This window comes from Chionomys nivalis, chromosome 3 (genome assembly GCF_950005125.1).
Source record: "Chionomys nivalis chromosome 3, mChiNiv1.1, whole genome shotgun sequence".
Classification (NCBI taxonomy): Eukaryota; Metazoa; Chordata; class Mammalia; order Rodentia; family Cricetidae; genus Chionomys; species Chionomys nivalis.
The window spans coordinates 124,479,759-124,505,623 of NC_080088.1; the positions used below are offsets into that span (position 1 = coordinate 124,479,759).

The 25,865-nt window shown below is 48.0% G+C and overlaps 1 protein-coding gene across 1 annotated transcript in view; it reads left to right on the top strand.

Annotated features, from left to right (window-relative positions):
- The window catches only part of LOC130871433 (RIMS-binding protein 2-like), a 79,427-nt gene that overhangs the window by 12,554 nt on the left and 41,008 nt on the right, over window positions 1-25,865 (top strand). Inside the window, 12 exon segments of the mRNA XM_057764768.1 lie at window positions 3,561-3,690; window positions 5,363-5,449; window positions 7,392-7,491; window positions 9,108-9,146; window positions 9,223-9,375; window positions 10,757-11,004; window positions 11,006-11,048; window positions 16,922-17,058; window positions 18,814-18,863; window positions 18,865-18,885; window positions 20,327-20,436; window positions 24,449-25,265. Of these exon segments, the coding sequence (XP_057620751.1) occupies window positions 3,561-3,690; window positions 5,363-5,449; window positions 7,392-7,491; window positions 9,108-9,146; window positions 9,223-9,375; window positions 10,757-11,004; window positions 11,006-11,048; window positions 16,922-17,058; window positions 18,814-18,863; window positions 18,865-18,885; window positions 20,327-20,436; window positions 24,449-25,265 (1,935 nt within the window).

Here is a 25,865-nt window from a genome sequence, read left to right on the forward strand (position 1 = left end):
AGAGGAAGAGGAGGAGGTAAAGGAGAGAGGTGAAGCTCTGGAAGAGGAGGGAGGAGATGTCGAGAGGGAGAAGGGATGAAAAGAGATAAAGGGAGAGAGAGAGAGAGAGAGAGAGAAGGGAAGAGACAGAGGAGGAGGTAGAAGAGGCAGAGGAGGTTAAAGAGGATGGAAGGTGGAAGAGGAGGACTGTCCACACTCCTGAGCCCTGATCAAGCCAGGCAACAGATGGACTCACAGCCATTTTTCCCTACATTCCCACATGCCTGGAATAAAACAAGACTTTATTGAACACCAGCTAGGTACTTAGTTAGGTCAGGTTCAAGTTTTTGGGGAGCAGCAGGAAGCACAAAGATTCAACCCTCACCTCATGATGCTGACATTCTAGTAGAGTCCCACAGCACATTTGGGGCCGAGTGAGTGTCCATACGGGTGGATATGAGATGCCTTGCTCATTCCTGAGACCTGGGAGAAGAAAGGTCCACCTGCCACCTCATATCCTCCTCCTAACTGCTGTGACAAGGGCTGGGGGCATCAGGACATAACCTTCATTCAGTCTGTAGGACTTGGGCAACCTCTAATGTATGCTCAGGAGACCTGCCTTAAACATATGGACTAGCAGGCCTTCAAGCATGATGGAAGAATCAGGTATTCTGGCAGGGCAGTTACAATGCGGGCTTGCAAGTGGGGGCAAACGATGTTCTTATTGTCCAAGAAAAGCAGGAAACTCCTTTAAAATGCTCTCCAGTGAAGCACGTTACAGATTAGATTGGCCGTAGCTGTGTGACCTTTGTGAACCTCTTACCCTCTCTGTACCATGGGACCCCATGATAGGTACATCCTATCCCTTAAATCTGAACCACTCCCTTGGCCAGGCTCCTGTGTTGAATATTTGTCCCCCAGATAGGGGAGCTCTTTGGGGGTGACAGTGGAATTTCCGTAGATAGGGCTTTGCTGGAGGAAGAAGGTCACTAGGGACCAACCTTTGGAGATTATCCCACCCCTGGTCCCAGGTGTACTCTGCCTCTTCCGCATGCTCCCTCTGTGTGGATTAAATAACTCTCCCTTCTTTCCACCATGATGTACGGAGACCCTCTGAAACTGTGAGCCAAGTGAAGGCCCCTCCTGCTAAGTTGCTTCTATCAGCTGTCTGTCAGAGACAGTGAGCAGGGACTGAGGTGCGGGGGGGGCGGTTTAATTTTCCAGCCAAGCAGTGGAAGAGGAAGTCACAACAAGAAGAATGTCACCGTGCATCCTGTCCCTTCTTCTGCCCGTGGCTGTCCTCACTCTCTCCCCAGGAGATTATCCACTCTGTTATCCAGACTGTAGGCTGGGCTTGCTGGTCACTGAGCCCCAGGGGCCTCCCATGCCACTACTGTGCTTACCCGTGAGCACCCCACACCAAGCTTTTTTTTTTTTTTAACTTGGATTTTGAAATTAAATTCAGGGTTCTCATACTTGCAAGGCAAGCTCTATGTATCCAGGCTGTCCTTACGCTCATAATCCTCCTGCCTTGGCCTCCCAGATGCTTGAATTGCAGGTGTGACTACCCTGCCCTGTCACAGGGTACAGAAGCAGTTGAGGTCATTAGTGCAGCCCAGGGTTTGGCAATAACTGAGAGGCCATTGGTGTGGGAAAGACTGTCAGGGTGAGGTTCCACTAGAGTCCAGCCCAGGACTGCTTGGCATGTTGCTCTGTGTGTGGCAGGAAGGGACAGGGCCTGGGACAGACTGCTTGAATCTTGATCTCAGCGCTCACTGCCTTTTGGCTAAGTGGCTCCCGTAAACAACTTAGCTTCAGTTCTCTGAACTGAATACACGGGCACAGGAGCACAGAGGATCGTTCCAGTGTGCCAGGGTGGTGGCAGGATAAACTCATTGTACGTTGCAAACATCCTTAGTCGGAAACGCATATGACTTTCCTGTGTTAGCGACCCGGTGCACAGTCAAATGTGGTAGCTTTCCCTCGTGATTGTGGGCTCTCAGGAAGCCAGGCCCACTGCTGCTGCACACTGTGATGAAAGAGGACCACACCATGGAATTTTTATCTTCTAGCAGGAGATAAAGATTACGGGCAGTTTCTGTCTATTTATTTAATAGATATGTTCTTTGAGACAGGGCCTCATGTAGTCCAAACTAGCCTCAAACTCAGTAAGTAGCCAAGAATGACCTTGAACTTCTGGTTGTCCTGTCTCTGCCTCCCAAGTGCTGAGATTATAGGCGTATGCCACCACTCCTGATTTGTGTGAATGGGACTAGAACCCAGGGCTTGGTGAATGCTGGACAAATGCTCTACCACCCGAGCCATGTCCCCACCCAGGATGGTTTTAAACTGAGTCTCTTTCACACCATGCGAAGTAAAAATTTCTTAAGCCAGAGATAGCGGGAATCCTGAGTTCTGGAGTTTGGAAGATTTGGTCAGTTAACCCATATGAAGTGCTAACCTCGGGGGCCCATCACACAGCAAGTGCACCTCAGGGGCGGCTAGCACCACCTGGGGCATTCTGGGACCAGTTACTGCCTCTGTGGGCCCATAGGGATAGTTAATGGGGAGAGGTGACTGATGAACATGCTGGGCCGAGTGTGAGCCTGGGCTCTGCACTGCCGCCCCTCGCTAGTGAGGTGTAGCCTAGGTCACAGTGGAGGCGCCATGGCCTATAGGCTGCTCCTCACTCCTCCCTTGTGGAGACTCATGGGGAGACCACCAGAAAATGATTTTCAGGAGCCAGAGGGCCCTCAGACAGAGTCCATGTTTGATGGCTGTGGGCAGGGCTGCCAGGCAACCCTCTGGAGGCTCTGATTCCCAGGTCCTTCCAAGGGCTCTATTGACCTCAGTTTATTGTGGGCTACACACCACAAAGATATGAGCAAACCCAGTTCCAGTGCCCTGGCCCGATGTCTAGAATAAGACAACAAGCCTTTTGGTTTTGTTTGTTGACATTGCTTTCATTTTGTTTGAGACAGGCTCTCACTCCATAACCTTGGAACACAACCTGACCTGGGGCTCACAGCAACCCTCCTGCCTCTACTCCTCGGGTGCTAGGGTTATAGATGTGAGCCATCTCACCCAGCTGAGGAAAGAGCAGGGAGAGGACTTGAGACTGAAGACCTTCCGGGGCTGCGGGTTCAATGTTTATACCTATTGCTTTATTATCCGGTCAGAACCTGGGCCAGCAGCATTAAGCAGCATGACTTCAGAGTTTTCTAGAAAGATCCACCTCAGACCCCTGTTTCAGAATCTGCATTTTGGCAGGTGCTTGCAGTATGCTTAGTTTGAAAGCATTTGTTCCAGATGCCTGAGACCAGCTCAGAACTCTGGTTGCCGATCACTGGAGGAGGCTGTGTGAGCTAAGAGAGGCCTGAACCTGAAGCCATCAGCACTGATGGCCACTGAGGAGCCTGGACTTGGAGTGAGCTCAGACGTTCTGGAAGTACTGGCATTGGAAGTCCTTTCCAGGGAAGGCTTCGCAGCCACTGTCAGATCCTCAAGAACGTAGAATCAGAGATGGAGGGTCCTCCTCTGCTTGGGTCCTGGGGGTCCTTACTGCCCTGTCTCTGCTCCAGGCGCCTGGTGGACCGTCTGGAAAACATGAGGAAAAATGTGGCCGGGGATGGTGTGAACCACTGCATTCTGTGTGGAGAGCAGCTGGGCATGCTGGGATCTGCCTGTGTCATGTGTGAAGACTGTAAGAAGGTACCAGTATCACGCTTCCTTTCTTCCTTTCCTGTTGAACACCTGCATGGGGAAGAGGGATCTGGACTGATTTGGACTGTGGATCTGGGGCCTGGGGTCTGAAGGATGGAGCTTGGCCTATGAAGGACAGTTGTAGGGTGTGAATCCCTCAAGATTCTCAGTCTCCCAAGGTCGGCTTGGTTCTGGTTCCTTCCATGGAAGGTCTTTATGTCCTCTTAGAGCTGAGGTCTATGCAGGATGAACTCAGAAGTCTGGGGCATGAGGATCCTGACTATGGGTTAGTTAGTAAGTTAGATGTGTGGTCTGAAGAGCATACTCTGTGTGTGTGTGTGTGTGTGCATGCACATGCATGAACCCACACATGCATGTTTGTTCCCTTAACATGCATCAAGCTACAGGAGACTTAGCAAAGGCAGGCAAGATGGCTCAGCAGGTAAAGGCACCTGTCGTACAAGCTAAGTGACCTGAGTTCAACCCTGGAACCCTGGTGATGTAGATGAGAACACCACAGAGTTCTCCTCTGGCCACACACACTCAAAAGTGTGCACTAGTAAAAAATATACGGTTTATTTTTTAAAAGAAAGACTTAGAAAACCTCCCTCCAGCCAACTTGGATTCTTTGGATTTTAAGAGCATTTGTCCAAGCAGGGAAGCCCCTCCCTGAGTTCTTGTCATGACCCCCAGAAATGGGTGTATCCAGCCTCTCCAGAACAGAGACATGACTGTCTTTGGTCCACCTTACCCCACTCAAGGAATTTGGTGATCCACCTAGCTAGAGAAACCCATCATGCCACTAGGCATCTCCAGCCCTGTGATCGAAGCAGCTCATAGAGTACAGTATTGAACTAGCTGGGTGTCGTGGCTCAGGCCACCTGCACTCAGGAGGAAGAGGCAGGTGGATCTCTGTGAGTTCAAGGCCAGCCTGCTCTACAGAGTGAGTTCTAGGACAGTCAGGGCAATACAGAAAAACATGTCTAAAACAAAACAAAACAAATACAGTATTGGGGAAAGTTTGTCTGAAAGATAATTCATGATAGCAGTTACCCTGATAGGTAATTTTATGCACTTATGGGTTTTCCTGTTTGTTTTCAGACAATGGAAGCTCATCCCAGAGTAGAGTATCCCTGTGTTGTCTGGCTGTTATTAAGACATTACTTGTCTACTGGAGTGGGTGGACGTGTGGTCACGGCTAAAATTGTCTCAAGTCTTCTGGGAAAGGAAAAAAGCCAATAAACAGAAAGAATACACTGACTTTTCTTCAAAATCATGCCAGTGGCTTCCTCCATGTGCTGGGTGAGAACCCAGACCCCACAGGATGAATTTTTTGAGAAACCTCCCCTCCAACACTTGAGGAAGAATTCAGCTCTTTCCATTGGCAGCAAGGCTAAAAGTGAAACTATTCCAATTGGCCTTGCTCTTGGGAGGAAGTGAGGAAGGGTTCTAGTTCTTTCTATGCCCCGAGAGATTTTGAACTCCTTTGCTCCCCAACTTCCTCCTTGCCTGTCTCTAGTCTCCTACAGCCCAAAGCCTGCCTCACCTGCATGTGCTCTGGCCTCACCTGCATGTGCTCTGTCCTCACCTGCGTGTGTTCTGGCCTCACTTCTGTGTGCTCTGGCCTCACTTGTATGTGCTTAGGCCTCACCTGTGTGCGTTCTGCCTGTTTTGTCCACAGAATGTCTGCACCAAGTGTGGGGTGAAGACCTCCAACAACCGCCCACATCCGGTATGGCTGTGTAAGATCTGCCTTGAGCAGAGGGAGGTGAGTGGCCAGGCTTGTGTCTGGAGGTGAGGATGGGGGTGGCATGGGTAAGATGAGGGTGGGAGAGGGTGCCATGGCATTTGGAAGCTTGGGGCTTGGCCTGGTTCTTGTGTCCTAAAATTTTGGTAAGAAAGGAACCAGCCTAAAGCTGGGGATTTGGTTCAGTAGATAGTGTTTGCCTAACACACAAGACCCAGATTAAAATTCCAACATGGCTTGAATTGGGCATGGTGGTGCACACCTGCAATCTTAGAACTGGAGAGTTGGGGGCAGGAGGATCAGGAGTCAAGGTCATCTTCAAGTGCATAGTGGATCTGAGGCCAGCCTGAACAGACTGTCTAAAAACAAAAGTAATGAGTACTGGTGAAATGGCAAGGCCTCTTCCTGTGCCAGAGTGGCCTTTTCCCCTCCTCTCTTTCTTTTGCCTCTTTTTTTGCCCTTCAATTTCCCCTCCCATCCCAGTCCCTCATTTTCTGAGTCTCCCTTCCCCCAGATCTCTCTCTCTTTCTCTCTGTGTGACATAAGTGTATACACACGTGTGTGATGGTGTGCTTGCCCAGGTGTGAACTTGTGGCATCCGAGGTCAACATCAAGTGTCTGTCACTATTGTCTCTGCCCTGCATTTTGAGACAAGGTCTCTTACTGAACCTGGAGCTCTTGGCTCCAGCTAGACTGGTTGACCAGTGGGCTCCTGGGACCCCTTAGTACTGAAGTGACAGGTGCACACTGCCAAGATTTTATGTGGGTGCTAGAGATCTGAGGTCAGGTTCTCATGTGTGTACTCCACCCACTGAGTCGTCTCTACAGAACTCCCCTCATCTTTTCTCCCTCCGTGCCTGTTGTCTTTCTCATCTCCCTGCTTTCTGCTCCTTACCCTCTCCATTCCTCCATGATATTTTATCTCTTCACTTTTGATTCCTTCTCTTACTCCTACCTCAACCTCTGCCTCCCCCATCCTTCTTCCCTTTTCTCTGTCCATTTTCTTCTAGAATCCTTCTCTTGCCCACACCTGCTTTGTGATTTTGACTTTATCCCCAGTCATTCCAGTTTCTTTACCAGTCATCCCCAGCTGCAGATTCTTACCTTGGAGAGATTGATTTAAAGACCACATTCTCTCCCTTCAGCCTCAGGACAGCAGGACACACAGGGAAGGTTTGATGAAGGTTCTATTCATGGCAGAGTGGGGGACACCAAAAGTGGAGGGGACCCTCCAATATGAGTGATGACAGGGCTCTGAATTCACTTCCTGGTCTGAATAAAAGAGGAAGGATGGCACAGTAACCAGGAAGAAAGTTGAAGGAGGTCATCACCACCCAGCAGTAGGGAGAGAGCCAAGGGGATATATACCATGACTCCCCTTTCCACATCTGCACACCCCTCTGGTATTCCCTTGGACCACACAAGCCAGAGAACCAAAGTTGTGGAAGTCCCATTATTATGTGCCACACTGGGTAACCCTGTAGAGCAAATAGCAAGATGGGAATTGGGAGTCTTCCAGATGTCCCTATATCATCTTGCCTAATCTGAAGTCATGATAAAAACTTGGGGTCTTGAAGAAGTTGTCAGGGATTAGATCATCTGTTTTATTTTGTCCCTTTGAGGCAAGGTCTCATATAGCCCAGGCTAACCTCAAACCTGAATTCCTGATTCTCCTGCCTCCAAGTATTGGGGCTTATATTATTATGTAGTTCTTATATCAAGTACAAGATGTACTTGTTACAAGATGAGAGAATTGGCATTGAGCCCACAATCTTTCCCTCTCTGACGTTGAGCTATTGGATTGATCCTTGACATGGCAAACATTCAACTTTATCAATAAAATGACCATCAGGTCATGGAACAAATGCATGTGGCCACTGTCATGACCAAGAGCTATGGGAACAAAGATAAAAACTGGCAGTTGGCTGCCATGTCTCCCACACCTGCCTTCTTTCCTTCCCAGGTCTGGAAGCGCTCAGGAGCATGGTTCTTCAAGGGTTTTCCCAAACAGGTTCTTCCACAGCCCATGCCTATAAAGAAGACCAAGCCCCAGCAGGCTGCTGGTGAGCTTGCTGCCCCAGAACAGCCTACACTTGAATCCAGGCACACAGCCCGAACTCCAGCTCAAGGTAGGACAAAACCAACCCCTTCCAGAACCTTGGACAGGTCCCTGCTTACTGGTCTACCTGGAGGTGTCCTAGAAAAGTTCTTTTTGCCAATCAACTTCTGGTCTCTAGTCTAGGACTTCTTAGTCCCTAAGTTGTTTTCCATGAACCTGTTTTTGGGAGAGTAGCACAGGGAACTTTCTAGAAAAGCCAGCTTGTCAAGTACTTTGCTGTCTTCCTTTATGGGAAATGAAAAGCACAAAATAAGAAATTAAAATTAGTAATTGGGAGAGTATCCCACTCACCTGAATATACCACGGAACCTGTGGAACTTGGACCTGCTAAAAAGGTTTTCCTGGTTTTCTTGTGTTCCTTCCTTCCTCTTCCATCTCCATTTTTTTCTTCTTTTTCTCCTCCCTCCTAACTCTTCTCCCTCTCCTCCTTCTCTCTGTTCCCTCCTCCCTCTCCTCTCTCTTTTTATTCTTCTTGGGCAGAATCTTATGTAGCCTAGGATATTCTGGAACTCCCTTTTTATCTGAGGATTTGGTGACCTTGAACCTTAATCTCCTGCCTCTACCTCTCAAGTGCTGGCATTATAGGTGTGCTATACCATGCCTGATTTTCACTTTTGTTTCTTCTATTGACTGTAAACAATTCTGCAACTGGACTAATTAAAAGTGAAAGATGAGTAGAAATGAAATTAGCAAAGGGAAATTACCAGCACTATTAATATCATGGCTGTTATCTGAGTATAGTTATTAATAATTAAAGTGTTCATTAAAAGAGAGAGAGGCAAACAGGAAGAAAAATGACTCCATAAAATTACACTTTCATTGGACAGTACCACTTAGACTGGCCAGACGAAGCCCTTATAATAATCTCAATTAACACTGGATGGTAAGATCAACTGGAGCAACAATGTTGGGGCATCATTTCTCAAAAGAGAGCTAGAGATACAGGGCTCAAATCTAAGTGCCTGACCTGATCTCTCATAGGACAACTTCTCAGAGTCATGGAGCCCGGTGCCAAAGGTTTTCTCTACGGAGTGTCATGAGCCATTTCTACTTCTTGTAGAATCACCAAGTTGTCAATAGCCACTGTGTCCCTGAGGAGCATGCTTCCTACCAACTACCTTTCCTCCTGATCACCCTTCCCTCTCTCTCAGAGTGTCCAACCCACAGTCCACAGGTCACACGCAGCTCAAACAGAACTGCAAATTTATTTAGAACAGAAGCAGAATTTTTAGTCTTTTTTTTGGTAATGTGGCTGTGTGGTGCTTGACCATGGATTCACAATTAACAACGCTATGTTGTGGTGTCAAAGGTTGGACAGACCTGCCTGTCTAGGCAGAAGAAATGGCATTGTTTTGTTGGTCTGTGCTTTTGTCTCCTCTTACAATAAGGAAATGAGACACTAGGAAGAAGCTCAGGGAAGAGGTTGGAGGGAAAACTTATTTAATGCTTCAAAACTTTTTTCAGTAACAGACTGATCCCCTTGTGTATCTCTGAGGTAAGAACTCTACAGACACCAGAAAACTAGCTCTCTGCGTCATTTCTCTCTCTCTCTTTTTTCAGGTGACGTGGAAGAAAGGAGGGCCCCAGGTCAGAAGCCAGGTGAGTTCTGTCAAATGTCTTCCATCTCACCCTATCACTTCCCTCTCTCTGTTTTAAGCCATCCCTTTTCTTGCAGGCCCCGATATCCCCTGTGCTCCTGGGCGAGGAAGCCATGGGCCTCCCATGCGCAGGGCCTCTGAGGCACGAATGAGTACAACTGCCCGGGACTCTGAGGGCTGGGAGCATGGTCACGGTGGGGGTGCTGGAGATGCCAGTCGGAGCCCAGCAGGTGAGCAAGGTAGGCATGTGCTGTCTTTATTGAATGCCTACTGTATATCATGTTTTGTTTCTAATGTGGGTCTCAATGTGGTGGCTGAGTGTTCAGAAGTTAAAGTGGTCTCTGGTACCCAACCCCCAACAAAGAAAAAGAGGTGGAGGAGGATGGGAGGAGGTGGAAGAGGAGGAGGAGGAGGTAAAGGAGAGAGGTGAAGCTCTGGAAGAGGAGGGAGGAGATGTCGAGAGGGAGAAGGGATGAAAAGAGATGGAGAGAGAGAGAGAGAGAGAGAGAGAGAGAGAGAGAGAGAAGGGAAGAGGCAGAGGAGGTTAAAGAGGATGGAAGGTGGAAGAGGAGGACTGTCCACACTCCTGAGCCCTGATCAAGCCAGGCAACAGACGGACTCACAGCCATTTTTTCCCTACATTCCCACATGCCTGTAATAAAACAAGACTTTATTGAACACCAGCTAGGTACTTAGTTAGGTCAGGTTCAAGTTTTTGGGGAGCAGCAGGAAGCACAAAGATTCAACCCTCACCTCATGATGCTGACATTCTAGTAGAGTCCCACGGCATTCAGGGACAACCTTCCCCACCTGTCCTGCTCCAGGAGGGAGCTTGCTGACTACTCTTCCATTCATTTCTCTGGGAGATCCTTGTCTTTCCCTAGGTGTCATGGTGGTATTGGCCAATGACGGTGGTATTTCTCACCCAATACCAAGTAGAAATTCCCTGGTGTTGCTGCAAGCCATGTTCTTTGGGGGTCTGCAGACCCATGGGATGGGCACCCATTGAAATGGCATTGCATGATGGGGTGGCAGCTGGGCTGTTCCCTAGTCAGTGCTGTTTCAGCCTCACGCTCCAAATATCAAGCAGGAGTGCCAACCACAAAGTGCCCAGGCTGCACGCAGAACCTGGAACAATCCATGCTTGGCTGGGAGCTGAGCGATGGCAAGATTTCTTGGCACCTGTTGTTCCCCATGGTGGCCAGCAGCCAGGCTGCCTGTGAGGCTGGGCTACCAGACACTGCTGTTCTGTGGAGGTGGAAGCAGCCCCTGCCATACACAAGCACACAGCATGTGCACGCAAAAGCCACATGTGCCGCGGTGCATATCTGCGCCACTGATTACCTCTCTGACCACTGTCCCGCCTCTGCTGTACAGTCCAAGGTCCTGTTATTCCCCAGAAGGCCCCTGAGCGTGGCTCGCCTGGGGAACTACATTTCCCAGGAGCCCCTAGCGTTCCACGCAAAGGCTGCGCAGGCGCAGAACGTGGCGCTTGACGCATGCACGTGGGGGACCCTTTAAAAAGGCTGAAACGCCGTCTGTTCTCTCTCTTTTTCCCCTTCTCTCCTGCAAGCCACAATAAACTTCGCGCGCCGAGTTTTGTTGTGTCTTGAATCCTCCTTTCCCTCGAGTCGCAACGAAGAAGACAAAGACGAAGAAGACTAAGAAGAGAAGAAGACGAACAGAACAGACGAAGAGAACAGGTCCGAGAGCTGGAAGAGAAATGCTGTGTGCAGAGTGAGCAGTTTAACCTTTTGTCCCGGGACCTGGAGAAGTTCTGGCAACACACTGGGAGTTTTGACCTGCTGGGCAGCAGCTCAGTGGCCTTGCTGGATGTCCCCTTGGCCCCTGGCAAGCCTTTTCCCACAGTACATGAATGGACTAGCCACTTCCATACGCAAAGGTAAGTGGATGTTTGCAACAGCTGGGGAAGGGGGCCTGTGGTGGAGAGTATAAAGAACTACCACAGCAGGACTAAGGACAGCCCAGGCTGCTGTGTCCTTATCCGTTCATAGAGTGGCTTGGATATGCTAGTGGTGGGGGGGAGCATGCTTGTGTGGGTACAGGTGCACATGCATGTCTAAGTGCATGCATGTGGAGGTCAGTCTTTGGTGGTGTTCCTCAGGAACCATCCACCTTGCTTTTGAGACGGGGTCTTCCATTGACCTGGGATGTGCAGATTAACCTAGGATGGCTGGTGAGTGAGATTCAGGGCTTTGCTTGTCTCCATGGTCCCAGCCCTGGGATTATGGATGTGCTGCCCTGTCTAGCTTTCTGCATGTGTTGTAACAAGAGCGGCAGGGCTCTCTGTTGTAATAGGAGCGGCGGGGCTGCGTCCCCGGCACCCAGCCGCCCGCATGGCTAGCTTATGCCCTGAAATAATTACACGGAAACTGTATTCTTTTAATCACTGCCTGGCCCATTAGTTCCAGCCTCTTATTGGCTAGCTCTTACATATTGATCTAACCCATTTCTAATATTCTGTGTAGTACCATGAGCTGGCTTACCAGGAAAGATCTTAACCTGCGTCTGTCTGGAGTGGGAGAATCATGGCGACTCCTGACTCAGCTTCTTTCTCCCAGCATCCTGTTCTGTCTACTCCGCCTACCTAATTTTCTGTCCTATTAAAGGGGCCAAGGCAGTTTCTTTATTACTTAACCAATGAAACAACAGATAGAAAGATGACCCACCTCCATCATTTCCCCTTTTTCTGTTTAAACAAAAAGAAAGGCTTTAACTTTAACATAGTAAAATTACATATAGCAAAACAGTTATCAAGCAAGAATTACAGTTACAATATTTATATCTATTTTATCTTTTATCATAATTAAGGAAAACAACAACTATGTATCCATTCTTCAACTCCATCAAAGACTCCAGAAGGATATAATATTACCTAAGCAAACAAGAAATAAGAAAACTCTAGAAATGACAGAGACATCTTGCTTCCTGGACAGTCACCCAAAGTTCCTCTGTACCATTGGGGCATCCATCTTCAGCCTTCAGGCCCATAGTATCCAGCAGACATTTTCATGAAGCAGGAAATTCCAAAGACAGTTCAGTCATTTTCTGCTGTGTCCTGCAGAATGTCTTGCAGACTCTTTCATGAGTCAGGAACCCCAAAAAATCATCTCACCTTTAGGCAAGTTCAGCAGTCCTCTCTCTGCGGGTTCTCTGTGTCCAGTTTATGCAACAGTCCAGGCAAGAGCAGTTTCTTGCCCAAATGGCTATCAAACTCTATAAGGAGCCTCTTCAATGCCCATCTTCCTCTTGAAGTAGATTGGTGCTGCCAGGAGCAGTTGTGTCTCATTGTCATGAAAAGTCCTAAGTTATTAAAACATTTAAATGCCATATTCTGCAGTCTTTGAAAGATATGAAGAATGCCTATCTAACTGAAATATATCTCTATATATCTAGAAAATCTAACTAATGTGACTACAAGCTTGACTATTATTTATGATTATCCATTAGCAACCTATATTTTCCAATCATACATAACATTTTTAAATGAACTACACAATCACAATACCTTAATCAAGATCAGAAATACATATACATATAACAAAATTGACCTTAAAATCCACACCAATGCAAATTATTCATATCTATATCATATCCCCCTTTAAATGTAAAAGAACATTTATAAACCATATTTGGGAACATGGGCGCAGTTTTTCTCTCCAAACTGCTTCCTGCTGTATGGGGGCGCTGTATTCAGATCTTTCATGGTGTAACCTGTGTGTCAGGGTCATCTCAGTCAGCAGTTGAGTGAAGTAATTTTCTGAAGGTGTTCACAGGAACCTTTCAGGAGGGCGTGGTCTATCATACCATATTGGGATAGAAGCAATTAACAGGGTCTCGTCCTCTGTGAAAACAAAAGAAGACCCTCTCCAAAGCATCATATCCTTAGACCCATATTCTGAAATCATAATACCCTTGTATCCATTCTGGTTTAGCTTGGCAGCCCATATAATGAAATGTCTCTCTGCAGTTAGCTCCTTTACAGTCAAAAATTTTAAAGAAAACACAATAATACAAAGAATCCAGACTCTCTGTGAATTTTTCATTTTTACGTGGCTTATTTTTCTTTATTTCTTTTAATCTATAACTATCTGTACTCTGTCTCTTTAAAGACTTTATCCTTTTTTTAAGACATTAACTTTATTCTTTATATATATATATATATTTTTCTCTCTCTCAAGCCTATGTACATTCATCCAACAGTGTCTGAATCAGTTCTATTGTGAATCTGTAATTTTTTTACTATCCAGGAGCATTTTGTTTTGTGCTTTTAAATCGCTAAGCACTTAAGAATCTAAGCTGTGACATTCCTAGGTCAAAAACAGGTACTGCCTGCTTGCCCCGCCCAGTCCAACATGGCAGAGCCGCTCGTGCCTCTAATCCTTGTACATTGCACCAGTAGCATGGTGGAGCTGCTTGTGCCTCTGAGCCGCAGCACAAAATGACTTCCTTTTAGGCACACAGTGCGTCGAGTTGCCATCAAACAAATCGTAGCACTTTACTCCAAATGCTCCATTCAAAAACTCTGTCTCCCGCAGGAGCCAGGCAGAGATCGCAATGGCGGCACAGCCCAGAAAGCCGGCATTTAAAACAGCCAGTTTTTTCCTGTTGCTGAGTCAGGACAATTTCTTTGCCGCACGCAACCCACAAACAGCAAAAAGCTGTCTTAAATTCTCTCTATGTTCTTTTTAAGCCCTCTCAGTTTTTACGTGGAGTTCATTAGCACGTTGGGTGCCACTCTGTTGTAATAAGAGCGGCGGGGCTGCGTCCCACCACCCGGCTAGCTTTACACCCGAAATAATTACACGGAAACTGTATTCTTTTAATCACTGCCTGGCCCATTAGTTCCAGCCTCTTATTGGCTAGCTCTTACATATTGATCTAACCCATTTCTAATATTCTGTGTAGTACCATGAGCTGGCTTACCAGGAAAGATCTTAACCTGCGTCTGTCTGGAGTGGGAGAATCATGGCGACTCCTGACTCAGCTTCTTTCTCCCAGCATCCTGTTCTGTCTACTCCGCCTACCTAATTTTCTGTCCTATTAAAGGGGCCAAGGCAGTTTCTTTATTACTTAACCAATGAAACAACAGATAGAAAGATGACCCACCTCCATCATGCATGGATGTTGGGGATGGAACTCAATTCTTATGTAGCCCCTCTCCATCTAGATTGTAGGCTCATACCTGTAAGCCAGCGTTTGAGGAACTGATGCCAGAGAATTGCAGATACTTCCAGAACAGCCTTGGCTAGAGTGCAAGACCCTGTCTTTAAATCAAAAAACAAACCCTCAAGTTGTTGATTTGTTGTAATTAGGGGACCAAATAGGGATCCTAATGCCAGACTTCCTTTTGTAACTTTATTAAGACAGTTTCCAGTCTCTCCTGGTTCTTATCAAAATAGAGAAATGCTCCTGATTTTTTTAATTATAAAAACGAGGCGATGCTCATCTCTCTGTGTCATCATCACTAGAGTTCTTCCCCCGCCCCCAGCTCCTCAGCTATTACATTTTTTCTTCTAGCTCTAGATCACAGAAACTGACAGACAACATCAGTGGCTGTTGCTATGAGAAACGAGATTGAGGGCATGGGATTGTCCCCAACCTTCTGGTTGTTTACTGAGCAGAGTGCATCCGGGTGTCTGGGTGTCAAGGTTGTGATGTCTTAACATCAAGGTTGTGATGGCAGAGTTGTGTAGGAAGCCCTGTTCTGATGCAAGAGATCAGATAAGCTTCAAGGTGGCCTTTGGCCCAGACAGATGCTCTCAGATAGATGGTGTGGTGAAAAAAGAAGCTGGGGCTGTTCTAGAAGGGATGGTTGGGTTCTAGAAGAGTGGCCAATGGGAAATGTATTCAAGCTATGAAAGGTACAAGACAGTTTCTGTTCTCCCCAGAGAACGCGAAGCTTCCCATTTTGCATCCTAGCTGCAAGGGAGTCACACAGATCACCCTCTCAGCATGACAAAATCCTAGGAGGCCACCTGAGGCAGAGCTGAAGGTTTCTTTGGGGGAGGGTGCTGGTTACACACACACCTCTAACGGCTTGTCTCCAGTTCTGACTCAGAAGGAATACAAGAGTTTGGCACCAGCCACAGGTATGCACCACTTTTCTCAGGCATGAAGCGACTGGTGCCCTCGTGTACTTTCAGCAGCTATGATTGTCTACAGGAGAGTTGCACAGGACTGGGTCCATTAACTTCCTGTCAAGAACGGGCTCATGAAACCTCCCCCCCACCGAGGATTTGTAGATATTTCATGACTGCTGTGGGAGGGGCTTATGAGGCTCCCAGCCCGTAAGGGTTAAATGTAGGTAGTTATATATTGCGTTTTCTTCTGTGGCATAACTTTTTGTAATCGTCCCCTGCTCTTCTAAATAGCTCTATTTAAACTTGTTGGCTTACCAACCTATAGTCCCTTAGAGATGTGCTCATGTGATGGGACCCAGGGCATAAGCTTCCTAGCTGTGCATGGGAGCAACATAGCATGATGCACTCACTCTAGATGCAGCATTGAATCCCAGGGCCTAAACCTATTCCCCTTGGAGCCCAGGACCTCGCCGCTAATGCTTCTACACCTTCCCACTCCCTTGCCCAGCTGGCCACCACTTCCTCCTCTCTGCTTCTAGACTCTGGCATCAGCAGAGTCCACGTGTGACTGCAAAGTGTGGTCTATATCTTCTGCTGTTTATTTTATTATCTTGATTATTTAGACTATTATTATTTTCTTTTGAATAAGGCACTCCGGGTTCTTCCACACTGGAAGAGGCAGCAGGGTTTTCCTCTTTATTTAATGTGTTTGATAGGTCACTAATTGCATTAGTTTTAGCCACTTTTTTATTTCCTGACTTAGTCTTGGTCTCCTGTCCCTCAATGAGATGACCTCTTGATGGGGCAGTTCAGGAAGCGGCTGGATGCCCCGGGCAAGAGACATGTGGACCTGAAGGCAGCAGAGGGTGCCAGGAAAGGCCCTGTCCTAATTCATATTTGGATCCTGATGTAAAAGAATGTGGCTTTGGGGTTTAGATCAGGCCATCCTGGGTCAGTGTGCTGCAGGTCTGGCCTCAGTAACACAGTAACTCAGTAACTGTGAGGATAGTGTTCAGGGACCTGCTTTGGTACTGAGAAGCCTCCTATTCTTTTTCTTTTTTTCTTTTCCTTTTTTCTTTTCTTTTTTGTCAAAGTGACAACAGACTTCAATGTAAACCGGTATGAACAGGGAGGTCGTTGCCACCCAAGAGGGGAAGAGCTAGAGTGTAGCTCAGGTACAGCTCCACTCAGGTACCTTTGGTGATGTCACAAAAAGTCCAGACTCTGCCTCTCCATATTACAGTGCCCAGCTCTATGGGCAGACTCTGTTCTTGCATGTTCTTTCCTATCCAAGTCAGAAAGGCCGAGGGACTACTGGGCCTCACAGCCTACTAATTTCAAGCCAACAGAACGGAAAGACCCCCAGTTCAGGATGCACTCACCCTCTCCAATTGGGCCTTGCTGTGTCTCCTATCACACATCACCACCAAGGCCTCAGTACAGCCATCCTGTGCTGTCTATTACATATGACTGCCAAGCCTTCAATACAGTCAGCCTGTATGCTACCCATGATGATCCAATCCATAGCTGCAGTGAGCCAGTCTGAGGAGTCTAGGACATGGGTGGTCCTCACACAGACACCAGAGAGAGGAAAGCTCAGGGAAGGCAAGTAGCTAGCATGCTGTGCTGATGGCCTGTCTCCTTCCCCCATCCACTCCTGGGTCCTGGCCAGGTCACGAGGGTCCCACTGGACACTACTCTGTGATTGGGGACTATATCCTGTTGTCTGAGGACAAGCTGGAGCCTCCGTGTGTGAAGCCCTCCTTCCTGTTACGATCCAGCAGCCCAAGATGCAGATTTGAGTCCGAGGTGAGTCCCACCTAGCCGGCTCCAGAGTGTATCTGGGAGGATGTCTATGCCCTGCCCCTCCATCCTTCCATGCCCTCTTCCTTCATTTCCATTAATTTTCTACATCCATCCCTAGTGAACCACCGTGTGTCAGGAAGTACGGACCTACAGCTTACAGGCCCAGGTCCTGGATATTATGGGGGGAATACATATGGTGGGAGGACAAGCACTCCATCAGTATCTGGACAACCAAGTCCTGGTGAGGGTTCTGCAGACAGCAGAACTGGCTGTGTGGGCAGGGAGGGGCTGTGAGCCAGGAAGGTTGGCCATTGGTGTTACTGTATGCCCGAGAAGCCAGGTGTTTGGTTGAGGAGAGCTGGGAGGTGGTGAGGGTAGGGATAGGTGTGACTTTGGTCCCTTGAAAAGCACTAATCTCTGTGTAAGCCACACAGGGTGGTGCTGGAGAGCTCCCAGGAAGGAGCTGCATGGCCTAATCGTCATCATGAAGGACTACTCTGCCTTCCATACACAGAAGGGGTGGGAGGGGAACTTTCTTTCCCGAGGACACTGGGACTCAGTCTCCCTCTTATCTGAGACTGAGTCAAGTGTCCTTATCTCAGAGGCACGTGGCCTCCCAGGAAAGGCTACCGTGCTACTGGGATTATTGCAGTGTAGGGACTCTGGTGGCCGTCTCCTTATGTCCTGCAGACCCTGAGACTGCAGGGCGAAAGAGGGAAATGAGAGGTGTTTAGGTGGAGGCTCTACTTCAGCCCCACCTCTCTCTCTCCAGACCCTGTCCCTGAGAAAGCCCACCAAGCAGAGGCTCCTCCCCCTGAGACACTCAAGACCACACATGCAGGATATTTTTTTTAAATTGATTTCTATTGATCTCTACATTTTTCTCTACTCCCCTCCCTGCCACCCCCTCACCTTCAACCCTCTCCCAAGGTCCCCATGCTCCCAATTTACTCAGGAGATCTTGTCTTTTTCGACTTCCCATGTAGATTAGCTCTCTCTTGAATTTTGCAGGCAAATGGATGGAGCTAGAAAACATCATTTTGAGTGAGGTAACCCAGACCCAGAAAGACAATTATCACATGTACTAACTCATAAGTGGTTTTTAAACATAAAGCAAAGAAAACCAGCCCACAAATCACAATCCCAGAGAACCTATACACCTACAGGATATTTGAGACCTGGCTCATAGCCCTGCCACGTGATTTCTCTCCTATTTTCTTACCCTGAGAATCACCCAGGAATTGCTTTGCTCAGATTAAATTCAGTCTCATTAATTTGGCTGGATTTGGCTTATTGCCTCAGTGGAGAATCCCACAGCTGGGGATTTTCAAAACACTTATCCAGAAGATCCCTACTTTTTCCTTTCTTGTGGATCTCCATGTTTTATCGAATGCCCCTGGAGATGACAAATGGGGTCTTCCATAGCAAGAGCCCTCTGAAAGCAGAAGGTGTGGTCACCTCTGTCTTCCACAAGCTACTTGGTATGACATTCTGGTGTCTTAGGCTACAGCATTGGGCGGGGGGCACCCAAGTCCCTGCTGATGTTCAAGCTAGGATTCCAGCAAGGTCTATGGAGGTGATTCCCATTACATGAGAGTTTCACAGACTGGGATACTTTCCTAGTGAAGCCCAGTAGGACTACAGGCAGATTTCCTGAATGTCCAGGGAAGGAGTTGTATCACTGTGTGTGTGTGTGTGTGTGTGAGAGACATGTAGCCTTTAGTATCACCAACTGTAAACCACAATCACTCCTCACAGATGGACAATGACCGGAACTCTAACAACTCCAAGCAAAGCAGCTCTGGGAAACCTGTGTTTCGCCCGCTACAGGTAGGGATGTGATGCCACACCTCCACTCCGAGTGCTGGGGCAGAAGAAGCAGGTGAGATGCAGGGAGTGCACAGGTTGAGATCACACTTTATTCTTCGGGGCTGCCGTGATTCGGTGTCTCAAGCTGAGCTCCCAGGAACTTGCTCCCTCGCAGCTCCAGAGGCCAGCAGATGAATTAAGGTACCCTATGGCCATGGCCCAGGCAGACTCTGACCGAGGGTCTTGGATCCTTCTCATGTTCTGGTGGCCCCAGGGCTCTTGGTTTATTGCTGTATCTCTCTAGGCTCTGTCTCCCCCTTCCCATGGCCACCTCTTCTACGTGTGTTCCCATGTCTCAGGCATCAATGTCCACCCTGGCCAGTGTGATATCCTCTCACCTGGGTGATACATGTAGGAACTTCTTGGCAAATGAGGCCACATTCATAGAGGTCAGAGGCTGAGACTTGTGGCAGATATTTATAGGGGACACAACAAGTGTCAAACAGAATGTCACAGGGGAGACCGTGTCCAGAGCCTCCTCCACTGATGGCCTCCAATTACCCCTCTACTCTCTTGCCCAAATCCCAGGCATCATATCTTAGAAGTCTTCAGTAGAACATACCATTGATCAAGCAAATGCAGTTTTTAGAATGTCTTTCCTTGTGCAAGTGTTCAAAGATATGTTATAAGGACATTAGCCAGGACACTGAATGCATTGTTAGTCAGGAGGTAGAAGCAGGGTCTACATCTGACTTTAGAAAAACAGTTCCATAAAGTTTGGTGACTTCAACAGTGGGCTACTATACTTAAACTAAAAAGGCAATGGCAGACTTGGTGGGATAGAAATATGGAATCCTACATAGTAAGGTGAAAAAACATGGTAAGTAGTATGTGCAATGCTGTTCTACCTCAGTTAGCTAATTTTTGTTTAAAGGCAACATAATTGGACTGGAGAGATGACTGCTCAGCTGTCAAGAGCACTGAATGCCCTCCCTGCAGACACAGGTTCAGTTCCAAGTAACCACATAAGGCAGCTCACAATCGCCTGTAACTCAAGTTCAAAGGGATCCAGTGCCCTCTTCTGGTTCCCACAGATACTGAACACACATGTGCACATATACACACCCAGACACATACACATAAAGAAATAAATCACAAAAAAACAAAAGCAACAGCCTTCACTCTGTTCATAGTAGCTCACTAATTTGGAAATGTGTAGTTCAGATGAAAGAGACACATGGGAGCAAGATGTCTGGACAAGATGTCCTCAGATTCAAAGAGCTCTTGTGGCTTCAGAATTACCTTTAACCATTGGTGTGAGCCAGCCAGAGGAGGCTGGGGAGGAGACATGGGATCTCACTAAGTGAGCTGTGACACCATTTGACATGTAACAGGTATAAGGAACCATATACTGGCAGACCATGGCCAGGGCAACTAACATGCAAACTGCTTCTTCCCGCAGCTACAACCCCTTTGATGGGCCCAATGAGAACCGGGAAGCCGAGCTGCCTCTCACGGCAGGAAAGTACCTCTACGTCTATGGAGACATGGATGAGGATGGATTCTATGAAGGTCTGTGGATGTGCTGCGGTTGGTGGGCACTGACTTGTTCCAGGCGGAAGACCAGCCTGCCCGAACCCTGGGAGATGTGCCAGGTTCCCTCATGCCCCTGGCTGCTAGCTCTCTGTTCTGTCCCTCCCCATCCCCAGAGGTCCCAGTCTCCCTCTGTGATGATTGCCAGGACAGTGGAGCTGGTTTTCCGAGTGTTAATGGCAGTAGATGGCTGGCACTTGGGAGCCCTGAGTGTTCATCTTGCAGAGCTCCTGAGCAGCTGCGGGCTGACACTGACGCTGATAGATGCTTTGCTGTCACCTTTCATTATCCATGGGGAACAGGTTGACATTCAACCTCAAGGATGCTTGAGGCCCTTTTAAAATCGTGAGGTGTTTGCACATAGCCTAGGTACCTTCTGCGCACTGGGACTCCTTCCTAGATGGCTTCTAACACACACAATGAAAATCCCTACCAACAACAATCAGACTGTAGACTCTGTACATGTTCTATACAGATAAACCTATTTTTTTAATTTTTAATTTTACATACCAACCACAGTTTCCCCTCCCTTATCTCCTCCAGTTCCCTCCACACACCTCCTTTCTACCCCCACCATCCACTCTCAGAAAGCGTAAGGCCTCGCATGGAAGTCAACAATGCCTGTCATACCAAGTTGAGGCAGGGCCAGCTTCTCTCTCCTACATCAAGGTTGAGCAAGGCAACCCACCATAGCGAATAGGTTCCAAAAATCTGGCTCATGTAACAGGGACAGATCCTGGTCTCACTGTTAGGGGTCCCACAAACAGACCAAACTACACATTGTCACCCACATGCAGAGGGCCTAGGTCGGTCTCATGCAGGCTCCCTGGCTGTAGGTCTAGAGTCCATGAGCTCCCATGAGCTCAGGTCAGCTGTCTTTGTGGGTTTCCCCATCATGATCTTGACCCCAATCTTATTTATTTTTAAAAAACCTTTTCCATATTCTGAGGACAGAGGATTAGTGAATACTAAGGGCCACTGTGTTCCCCAAAGTGCCCATCTTTGTCCTCTGTGGTGCAGTCATGATGTGACCTCACTGAGTGTGATTTTCCCATTCTCAGAGGCCTCGAGACTCATACTCAGGGGCCCAGCCTCATACCCTGACACCCCCTTCCCATCCTACTCACCTCTAGAATCTGCAGAAAGGACCTGGACTCTGTCTACCCAGAAGGCCTCAGTTTCATTGCCTTTTAGCCTGACAATGGTGCTATTGCCCACAATCAGCTTTCTGGTTTTATTTTATTCTTATTTTATGTATATGGATGTTTGGTCTGCACGTATGTCTGTGCACCACATGTGTGTAGTGCCTGTGGAGACCTGAAGAGGACATCAGATCCCCTGAAACTAGAATTGCAGGTGGTTTTGAGTCATGGTGTGGGTGTTATTCTTAAAACGTTCTCCGAGGCGGGTTGGCGGGGCCCACCAGGTGACAAGCGGCTACACTTTCCCACCAGTGGGAGGGCATGTGCCGTGCGGCCGGTGGTGGCAGGTAACAGACACATAAACACAAAGATAGGCATAAAGCATTTTATTGAGGGAGAGAGGCAGAGAGAGAGAGAGAGAGAGAGAGAGAGAGAGAGAGAGAGAGAGAGAGAGAGGAGATAGAGAAGAGATAAAGGAAAGAGAGAGAGACAGAGAGAACGCGTGCACATGCCAAGGAAGCAAAAGAGGGAAGGGGCAAGATGGCAGCGGGCAGGTCAGAGGTAATGGGAGTGGGCGTGGCTTGTCCCTTAAAGGGACAGGAAAGCACAACAGTGGGTGCTAGGAATCGAACCCAGGTCCTCTTGGATGAGCAGCTCATGCTCTTCAGCATCGAGCCATCTCTCCAGACCCTGCTTTCTGATTCTAGATGGGAGTGTCTATCCCCTGGCCCTTCTGCTATGTGGGAAAGCCTGTCTTGTTCTGGTCTTCTGAGTGGAAGGGACTTTTTTTTGAACTAGTCTTCTCTTGTGAGAGCTTGTGTTGCTTCTCAGAGTAAATGGGAGCTCCAGAACTCACTTTCTGGATGCCCACTTATAGGAGGTTGCATTGCTGCTGTGACATTATAAGCTGAGGCCAAGTCAGTGGACAACCCTCTCCCTGGCTGTGCAGCCCCAGCAGATCTCACCTTAGGGTCAACAGCATGCCCAGTGCGACTGCCAGATGACCTGGTTGAAGTCCTTGAAACTTTCCCATCATGCATTATGCCCACTAAAAGGTTCCAAGAGCCTCACTCAAATGGGTTCCAGACTCAGGTTTTGATAGGCTGTATGACAGTGGGACTTGCTTCTATTCTCTGTGGCTCAATCTTTTCCATTGCAGAACAGCGATAGCTCTCACTTTTCTGTCTGGAAGATGGATTGACTGCTAGGAAGTGCTTGTAATATACGCTTGTACATGACTATAGCTCAGTAAATGTTAGATACTGTCATCATCATCCCCACCATCATAAATACCCTTATCACCTCCATCTCCAGTACCACCACCATCATGCTCCCCATCAACATCACCACTATCATAGTCACCATTGTCAGCATGACCATTATTATCACCACCATCATCATTACCACCAGTATCCTTCTCATCATTGCCAGCACCACCATTATCATCATCAGCAATATTACCATATCACCATCACTACCGTATTATTAGTATTACCACCACCACAACCATCCTCACCACCACCAACACTATTATTATTATCATTATTATTACCAATATCATTACCATCATTACTTCCATGTACCAGACTGTCTTTGGTGCCAAGGACTGACTGCCTCAAGACTATACCCTAAGTAGAGGTTGGGAACAGAATACAAACCCTAATTAGGTAGCTGACTTGCCCTCTACAGGCCATGTCAAAGATCCTCTAAGGCAGGGGGGATCTGGGTAGGGGAAAATCCAATGGTCATGGTGCCCCAGTCTCCTGGGGCAACATGGCCTCTCTTGGAAGGTATGTTATGAAGAATGGTTTTGTGTGTGTGTGTGTGCGCTGGAGTCCTTAGCTCTTCTACATAGTCTCCTTTGACTACTAGCATCCATGTGAGCCCCATTTATCCAAGAGCACACACACACACACACACGGAATTCAACTGAATTCCAGAATAAAAAAGGCCACCCTCCACAAAAAGTCACCTGTGGCTTATGCCACACAAATTAATAACAACCCTGATTGTTGTAAGAAGGTCCCTTGTTCATCTTCCAGCTGTCCAGACTCCTGAAATAATCACACAGAAACCATATTATTTAAATCATTGCTTGGCCCATTAGCTTAGCTTCTTATTTGCTAACTCTTACATTTTACATCTTAGTTTAACCCCATCTCCATTAATCTGTGCATCACCACGAGGTCGTGGCCTAGCAGTAAAGTTTCAGCACGTCTATATTCCGGCAGTGGCCCCATGCTTTCTTTTTCCCAGCATTCAGTTTAGTTTTCCTCACTTAGCTCTGTTCTACCCTATGAGGCCAAGCCAGTTTCTTTATTAACCAATGGTATTCACAGCATACAGAGGGGAAATCCCACATCACCTGATTTTCTCTGACACTTTGACAACCAATTCAGTGTTTTTAATCTCACATCAGGTGGATAATAGGTGCTCTGATGATTTACCCAGCAGGGAGCTGGGTAAATAGACCCCTATTCACACCATCGATCATATGATCAAAAACAAAAGACATTTGTTCATCTCCCAAAGCCATGGATTTGACATGTTTGTTTATCCTGACATTTATTGACTGTGTGCTGGGGTTTTCCCAGTGCTGGGCATTCAGTCAACATGAGCTTTTAATCCCTATTGAACAGCTTCCCTGCTACCAGAGCGTGCTTGGTGTGTACACACAGATTCTCATAGCTCTGGCTGAGGAAATCAAACTTGGTGATGGATGGGGTTATTACAGACAGAGGGTATGGAGGGGCTAAGCATGTGACTGCCTGAGATGCTTTGCTGTGCCAGTGCTGTGGGGCCCAGGGCCCTGGGGGATGGTGAGTGATATCTGTTCTTGTATCCAACAGGGGAGCTGTTGGATGGGCAGAGGGGCTTGGTGCCCTCCAACTTTGTGGATTTTATCCAAGACAATGAGTCACGACTGGCTGGTACTCTGGGGAGTGAGCAGGACCAGACCTTTCTCAATCATTCTGGCATCAGCCTGGAGCATGAGAGTTTCCTTCACCTTCACTCCCCAACTCAAGTGGACTCGGGCGTCACCGACAGTGGTGGGGGGACTCTGGACATGAGCATCGATGACATCGGAGAAGACATTGTGCCTTACCCTAGGAAAATTACCCTTATCAAACAGCTTGCCAAAAGTGTCATCGTGGGCTGGGAGCCCCCCGCTGTACCACCCGGCTGGGGCACCGTGAGCAGTTATAACGTGCTGGTAGACAAGGAGACACGCATGAGCCTCGCCCTGGGTAGGAGAACCAAGGCATTGATCGAAAAACTTAACACAGCCGCCTGCACCTACCGCATCTCCGTGCAGTGCGTCACGAGCCGGGGCAACTCGGACGAGCTACAGTGCACGCTGCTGGTGGGCAAGGATGTAGTCGTAGCGCCATCCCAGCTACGTGTGGACAATATCACACAGATCTCTGCTCAGCTCTCCTGGCTGCCTACCAACAGCAGCTACAGCCATGTCATCTTCCTCAACGAGGAGGAACTGGACATCGTGAAGGCCACCAGGTACAAGTATCAGTTCTTCAACCTCAGGCCTAATATGGCTTACAAAGTGAAGGTCTTGGCCCAGCCCCACCAGATGCCCTGGCAGCTGCCCCTGGAGCAGAGGGAGAAGAAGGAGGCCTGTGTGGAGTTCTCCACACTGCCTGCAGGTGAGCCATATCCTCAGGGGGGTTCTGTAATGAAAGGATGCCAGCGCACACCCTGCACGGGTAGGGAAAGGCAAGAGGAGGTGACCATAGGAGTCTGTGTTATCCTTGAAAACCTTCAGATCCCCATGGGAAGTTCAGAGCATGGGTACCTGCTCATGGGTTTAGAGTTGGCTCTTGGCTAGCATCTGGGGATGTGTCCTTTGCATCCGAGGATGTGTCCTTAGCATCTGGGGATGTGTCCTTTGCATCCGAGGATGTGTCCTTAGCATCCGAGGATGTGTCCTTAGCACTTGATCTGTCAGGGGCTGTCCTGTAATGGACAGGAGGGCAACAGGGCCACCTCTGGGACTGGAAAGCCACATCTGACACCTCATACCTCCTCTGATAACACAAGGGAGATCATGAGTGTAAGAGCCCATGCTTCTACTGCTGTCCTCTCTTGGTTTTGATTATAAATGAATACTGATGAACGGTACAAAAAAATGAAGCTGTCTGCTGATGCCACCACAGGGCAAAACTGACTCCTCTGCCTTCTTGGCTGTAACTTGGAGATAGTGTACTCCCTCTCGTCCTCTCCAATACTCTTGGGGACAGGGCACATCAG